Genomic DNA, 7,869 nt, shown 5'->3' on the forward strand with positions numbered 1-7,869 from the left:
GGGAGAGGGGGGGTGGGGGGGGAAAGAGATTTTACTGATCATGTCTAACCTCCTTACAAAACTTTCCAAGCAAGTGGCTTACAATAGAAGAATCAGGAGTAGTGAAATGTCGGATTGATTCAGATATAATTGCTATATTTCCTCATTACCATGAACCAATGCAGATGATGCAAAAAGAGTCTTTAGGTGTTAAACACACATTTTTAATGAGTGCTAGCCAAATTGAGTTTTACCTTCCTTCTTGGAGATGATGAATTAGATTAAAAAATCATACAAAATTGTGACTCCTCTATGGAAATAAAGTTCAGAGCTAGACAAAAGTCTAGAACGATGTTATCTCCAGTATCAGTCTTATTACCAATTTTAGGCTGTGATGAGACATCAGATGGTACTGTTACATTGCTGTCTCAGAAAGAATGATACTGCTAAAAGCTGTTTGCATGAAATGAAAGTTACGATTGGAGAGCCATGGAACCCTCTATGCCACCATAAATCCCTTCATTATGACAAGTGTCATTCATCATTTTTTTTCTTATAATATCAACCAAAGAGGAGCCAAGTTGCCACAACTCTTTACATAATATGTTTTTAGGTGCAAGGACTGCCATGTCAAGAGCTATTTCTTACAATATTTATTTACCTTGCACCCAAGGGGCATCGAAAAAGGGGGAAATGGTGCATGGTAAAAATCAAACCAACTCACTAAATGTTACAAAAGGGTGTGAGACAACAAAACAGTAAATAAGCTGGGCAATAACTCTAAGAAAGGGGAAAGTTGGTCAGTCTGCTCAAAGTCAGGATGGTTAATTTGTTTCAGCTCCATTGAGAAGATTACTCTTTATGGAAACACATATATATGAGCAGGGCACAACAAGGGAAAAACCAGCGATGTCAGTTTTTTTTCATTTTCTGGGTTATTGTCCCAACATGAGGCTTGGCTGGGTCTGCTTTAGTCTATCTAAGTCAGATACGGAAAAACGAGCTCTGACAGTCTCTGTGAGGGTTACAAAATATAGCCTACAATGGAAAAACCAGCGATGTCAGGATGTCAACAACGGAAAGACCAGCGATGTCAAGAATACTTTTCTTTGTTGCGCCCCTTGTGACCAATCAAAACTATTATTTCAGTGAAAATAGTTGGTTTGGTATAGGTTTGACGCCCCTGTCAAGATTACAAGTTTATTTAAAAGGCGCAACCTCTGAGTTTAACTTCCATCCCCGAAACGAATAGGAATTCCATGTAAAATGCCTTTCCAAAGGACACAACATTGGACTGATCTGTGGCTCAAACCCCGCACTGGTCTTATATGCGCTGCTAAACGGGAAAATCATTCATTAAGAACCCATGTTGCGCTAACATTTGATTTTTCAAAGAACTTGGGTTACCCAAACATCTCAGCAAACGATTTGTACAATTGTTAGCTGATATCTCTCTTCTCCTTTAAAATCTACTCTCTAAGTGATGAAACAGTGTTACGAGACAGTCAGCAAAAAGCGTGGAGAAAATGTGGCCAGCATGCTGCTACATTACTTTCTACACATTCTGCCAGTTGATGTGACTCATGCGCAGACCCAAACAAGAACTGGACAGTGGTCTGGTTTCTGTATCATGTTGGTGTCCATCAGGAAAGGTGCGAAAAAGTGAAAATCTATTTTCCAGTGAAAGGCCACAGCTAACATGGAAAGCGACAGAAAACATGACAGAGGTGAATGAGAAGGTCACTGTAGACATGCCAGCCAGCTGGGTGGCAATTCAAGACAGAGCCCTTTGGAAATCCTTGTTGCTCCAGATAGTGAGGATGACACAAGCCGTATTCCAGAAAGTGTCAGAAAACCTTAAACCGTACTACCATGTCTCCTGCCTTATACCCACTCAACCTCTGCTTGAAACTTTAATCTCACAGGCCCATCCACAGTTTATGCAGTATAGAGAGAACTGAAATGGGGTCCGTTTCACACCGCAATCATTATGAAGCCTGTGGAAAAGAAGCGCTTTGCAAGACTCCAGCCCCTGAAATCCCTCTATGAGCCTGCTGACCATCAAAGCTACCAAATGTGCAGACATGAAGGTCATAAAGATGTTCTGGCCCGACAGTTTTTCTCAGAATTGCTAAGGGAATAAGTGCCGCTCAAGAATCTGATGACTCAAGTCGTCATCGAAAAATGAATAATATACAATATAAATAAACAGAGTAAAAATATGACTAAAAATGGTGTGCAATTTTCTTTTTCGAATCATTTGGCGTAGTTTGTATTCACAAATTTGAACACACTATAGAGGAAAGATGGATCTCTTACTATCTCGGCGTTGAATATCGAACTCCTTATAAATTTCGGTGAACCCGATACGAAAGTGTTTCCGACACCAAAAGTATCTTTAGGTTAATTTAAGAGTACGAACACAGAACGAGCTCGAGAAAGTTGGTCAACATCGTTCCGATCCGGTCCAAAAATTCAACCACAAACAGGGACCAAATTTTCGATGCGCACGGAAGCCCGATAGGCATTGCTACATTATCTGTGCGCGGGAGTGAAAGTAAAAATGAAGTGACTATTTCTCAGAGCGCTCGGGAAAATAAACCTGAACTCTATTTCTCCGAACGGTTTCCGTCCTCGAGATTTGTTGTTTTTTTGCGAGATTTCGGCATCATCTTTCGGTAGTCTTTCGTTCTGCCATTCTGTGAGGACTGGAAAGAAGCATTTTTTTGCATATCTAATTCAATTTCTAGAGCTAGAAATTTTTAGTTGTCTGAATATTCAGATACTTCAATTGTATTCGCGGCAGCGTTCCCGGACTATACATTGTACTTCATTAGAAAAAATTATGCCTTCAAAAGGTACTGCGAGAAAACAAGACTGCTCGACTTCGGCAGTAATTTTGCATTTAGTCACCCCTAAAGCAAAAACTTAATCACAAAAAAAAATCCATCGACGCCCCCCCCCCCCCCACACTTCACACCTTATACACACACACACAAACATACGCACACTCATACAGCACACACACACACACATAATACTCGGGCCACTCAATTCGCAAATGACCAAAAAGTCTCGAGAACGGAAGCCGTTCAGAGAAATAGTTAGAGTTCAAGTTTATTTTCCCGAGCGTTCGGAGAAATGAATTACTCTTCGCTGAAGACCAAAGCCTGGCACACAAAGATGAATGAAGTCTCCAACACCACACCACCAAATTAAACGAAGAATGTAACAACTACGAAGAAGATCAACTTCAACAAATCAGAGACAATGAAAGTAAGCAGAAAGCCAGAACCACTCAAGAAACACATCAACAACAACAGTCTCAGACAGGTCCAAGAATTTAAGTACCTCGGAAGTATATTCACAGAGGATGGGAGACTGAACAGAGAAATTGAAACACGAGTAAAAAAGGCCAATAATGTTAGTTACCAGCTTACTTCACTACTGAAACATCCTAACATCCCCATGACAACAAAACTCAAAACGATCAACACCATATTCATCCCAACACTCACCTATCAATGCCAAACATAGACCACGAACAAGACATTTAGAGAGCCTAGAAATACCCTGTGAAAGGCAATGCCTTAGAAAAGCAGTAAACAAGACCAGGCGAGACAAAATTAGAAACTCTGTAATCCGAGAAATGGTGGGCACAAATGATGTCATGCATCACTTCCAACACCAAAGAATCAAATGGTTCGGACTCCTACGATTACCAACACACCATACAGCACAACGTGCCGACATAAAAAAATTGGAAGTGACTATCCTCACACGGGGTGAGAATATTGAAATACGATTGACCTCTCACCCCGGGTGAGACTTGCCACCGTTGGCTATCCTCACCCGGTGTGAAACAAGACCTGTTTTTTTTTCTAATTTCGGAATACTTTCTATCAGTGTGGATGATCAAATGGATAAAAGCAAAGAAAAAATTACGTTATAGCAAAAAAGTAAGCTAATTTGATCGTCTAAAAGATGCTATGGCTATTTCACTTTTCGAATCGAGCCGAACTACGTGGGTCGCCATTTTATTTTGCCCGAAAGTTCTCGCAAGATCTACTCTTCCCCTCTTCTCTCTCTCTCTCTGAATACTGTCTATCGGTGGGGATGATCAAATTGACCAAAACAAAGTTAAAAAATGATGTTTAAACATAAAAGTAAATTAATTTGGTCGTCTACTGCCCACAGACAAAATTGTACGCTTTTAGGCTAACAACAGAGTAGTAATGGAACGTTTGTTCACGGCGCAGAATTCTAAAAATGTTCTGTTATCACAGTGTAGAATTCTGCGGTTCAGGGTAAACGCAAAATTGGTTGGCCTAGATCTAGGCTATAATGGTGAACGTACACCGGGTGAGAATAGCCAAAAGACTCGCCTGCGCTATTCTCACCCCGGGTGAGAATAGAGGTGTGGCCAAAAAAATTTGATGGCAACAAGGCAAGAGGGCGACCGAGAAAGACCTGGATAGATTGAGTCAGGGAAACATTAGCCACCCACGGCATCCCCCTGACCCAAGCTCTCTGGCTGGCTCTTTCTTCCCGTGACACCCAAAAGTAAAGGGTATTTTTATAATTATAAGCGGCGGATAAAAGTAAAGTAAAAGTTCGGAGAAATAGAACTGGCCAAGTACAAAATTACCCCAGCAGAAGTTATGATAGTGGAGCCGAAGTAATTTATGTGAACAATAAACACATGAAAGTGAGTGAGTCGGTAGTGGCAGTGGTCAATTCAACAAGCAAGTCCTCTTTTGACTTTTGACTTGTAACAAGAACGTACACATCCACTGACACTGCATCCAGCTTTTCACTTTTTACAACTGAACATGTGGCCTCTGCATCTTGTTAATATGTACACCACAACATGCACACTTACCTTTTCAACTATGCCAAGATTTCCTGTCTTCAATATATCTCTGATGATATCCCCTGCTTTGTATGAAACTGAAACGGAGGCCGCTAAGACCCGCATAACAAGCGGTGACACAACTGATGTTGACGCCATTTTGTATCAATGGCAAACAATTTAGAAGTCGTAAAGCGCAATACGTCTATCAAAAATTATATAGGAAACAAATACTTTGTAATCAAAAGACACAGACAATAATACTTCTAATACTTCTGACAAAAGCTTTCAGCCTTTGCTACTTAATGTTTGCCCACTTTAGAATCTTTTGGACAGTTGCAAAAGGGATATGATTTTATTTTGGATAACAGGGGAGATTACTCTCACATGAGAGAATGATCTGCTTAAGCAACGTCAACGTCAACTTCCTTGACATGTTACTTGTGACTATAAAGCAATTATACTGGTGTTTTTTCTAAGATGAAATAACTTCACAATGTGGTCATTTTTCAGCCGTGATCCCACGAAGGATTTTCATTACGACATTGGAGAAAAAGTTTTAGGGCTCGAAGACAAATCTATTTGGACGTTACATCAAGGGAAGAAAAAGGTAAACACACAAGTACAAGAAAAAACAAACAAACAAAAAAACAAAATCAAGATGAAAAAGACTTGATAAATTGAAAACCTCATTTTATTACCACTCAAGATGTTGGTGTTGGTCTAGGTCTAGAATCTAGATCTAGAATCTAGATTTAGATTCTATCTTCATTCTGAAATTGCAAAATTTAGTTCGAAGCTGTGATACTATCAAGTTGAGTGATAGCCTGGGTTATGTAGGAATGTAGGCCTACTACTGTAGTGTAAGACAGGAAGGACTTCCGTAACGAGTGACCACCCCATCAAACACAATAAAGAAGAAGCCTAGACCTAACCCTTCCCCTAACCTAACCCTACCCTACCCCTACCCCTAACCCTACCCTTACCCCTACCCCTACCCCTACCCATACCCCAAGCCCTCAATTCTGCTCTGTCTCATAGTGGTCGCTCGTTATGGAAGTCCTCCCGTAAGTTACGGCAAGACATGCCGTTAAATGTAGAACGACGCATCTTCCTAATTGACTGCTAATTTTAGTTTAATGTGATATCATCATTCCCTGGGATACCCTCAGACTATTTTAAGAAGGTCGTATAGGTATCGCATGGAATTCATATGATGTGTTTCAGTATGATTTCGGAATTCCTAGAATCTAGTCTAGTGCTTGGACATGATGGAAGATCACTTAGATCTAGATCTAGATCGTTGATACTCAGAACAGTAAGATTAGGAATGCTGATTCTTGAAATTGAAACTCGGTAAAAGCAAAGACCGCACGAAAACTGCCGTAAAGACGCTGGGGCTGGAGGATTAGATATAGATTTAGATCTAGATCTACCCCTCCTCCTGCATTCTTCATCTCTAATTATAAAAAAAAACAAACTACAAAGCAACAAATTATAATTTATGCGACAAACTGTTGGTCAGTCGGGTGGAGGAAAAGAGAAAAAAACAACTTTCCGGGACCGGGATCGAACCGCTCATAAAATAAATTCATGACTTCAAACGCAGACGTGCTGTCCATTCGGCCATCAGAACTTCCAACAGCGAGAGGTAGATTCTAGATTAAACTTGATATACATCATGACACTTACCATCTTTGGTGCCATGCGGTTGGCTATACTTAGATGTGGTCACGTGATCGGAGGGGTATATATCCTGGTCTGACGTCGAACAAGATGGCCACCTTATCTAAAAATAGTTTGCGTCGTTCTACGTTTCATCACATGTTACTCTGTAAGTGACGACTACGTGCAACTAAACGTAGAACGTCGCAAACTATTTTGAAGGAAGGAGGCCATCTTGTGTGACGTCAGACTGAGATACCTCTCCAATCAGGCCTACATCGAAATATAGTCAAACGCATGACACCAAAGGTTCTACAAGAGATCTTTGATGGCATGAGGCTTTGGTGCAATGTTTTTCCAGGAATACCGGCAGGCCTAATGTATATGACGTGGTGCTCTGATGATGCTGCTGCTTTCTCTTCTGCGCATTGTTTATCGGACCCAGGGGGGGGGGGGAATCTTCTGGCCTCCTTACGGCTATTTTTGTGCGCTTTAGGCCCTATTGTCTTTGCGTTTACTATGTTTCAATTTCAAGTTCAAGCAACAGCGTTCTTACTGATTCTGAGCATCAATGATCTAAAAGCAATCTTCCATCATGTCCCAGTGTGAAATTTTCACGTTCGAAACACATCGAAACGGATAACAGGTCAAGCCCTGACCCAACATGTCTTTTCATGCGGTATCTCCACAGCCTTTTAAAAGTAGTCTATGGGTATCCCAGAATGTGATGACATCACATTAGCAGCCTTTCAGGCAGGTGGGTCGTTTTACGTTTTGCCAAATGTGTGATGACTTGTCGACTCGAAAGTTAGGCATGGATCTAGAGTAGAATGACAAGAAGAGACCCTATTATTAGAGAGAGTTAAAATTACAGTCAAGCCTCTCCCATGGAATTGATAGAGGGATCCAGAAAAAAATTTCATCTGAGTCATTTTCTGTCTTGGACAGGGGAATTTAGGTTTGGGGGAGGGGGGATTCAAGATTCAAAGATAGTTTCATCGGTCGCCTGTCCGGTTGGCGAGCAGTTGTCAAAACTCCACACACTCCTCCCAAGTACTGTGGTAGCCTCTATTATAATGGTATGCCATCATTCTTACTTATAATACCATTTTAGTAAGTGGTTGCATTTCTCAGGACCACTGTTTGGCCATTTAGAAGGACTTCCATTGTAAACGAGCGACAACCCCAACAAACACAATAAAGAAGAGACCTAACCCAACCCTGACCTAACCCCTACTAACCCAACCCCCACCTTTACCCCTACCCCTACCACTAATTAACCCTAAACCTAACCCTCTATTCTACTGTTTCTTAGTCGTAGCTCTAAATACGGAATTCCTCCCGACCTTTTAAAAACTGAGAAATAAATTATT

General features: G+C 41.0%; 1 protein-coding gene across 1 annotated transcript in view; it reads left to right on the forward strand.

The window, feature by feature from the left end:
* Positions 1–5,206: 5,206 nt before the first annotated feature.
* Positions 5,207–7,869, forward strand: part of LOC101853483 (N-terminal kinase-like protein) — a 26,955-nt gene continuing 24,292 nt past the window's right edge. Inside the window, exon 1 of the mRNA XM_013086623.2 lies at positions 5,207–5,441. Within this exon, the coding sequence (XP_012942077.1) occupies positions 5,328–5,441 (114 nt within the window). The 5' untranslated portion in view covers positions 5,207–5,327. The remainder of the gene's footprint in view (positions 5,442–7,869) is intronic.

This window comes from Aplysia californica, unplaced genomic scaffold (genome assembly GCF_000002075.1).
Source record: "Aplysia californica isolate F4 #8 unplaced genomic scaffold, AplCal3.0 scaffold00486, whole genome shotgun sequence".
Classification (NCBI taxonomy): Eukaryota; Metazoa; Mollusca; class Gastropoda; order Aplysiida; family Aplysiidae; genus Aplysia; species Aplysia californica.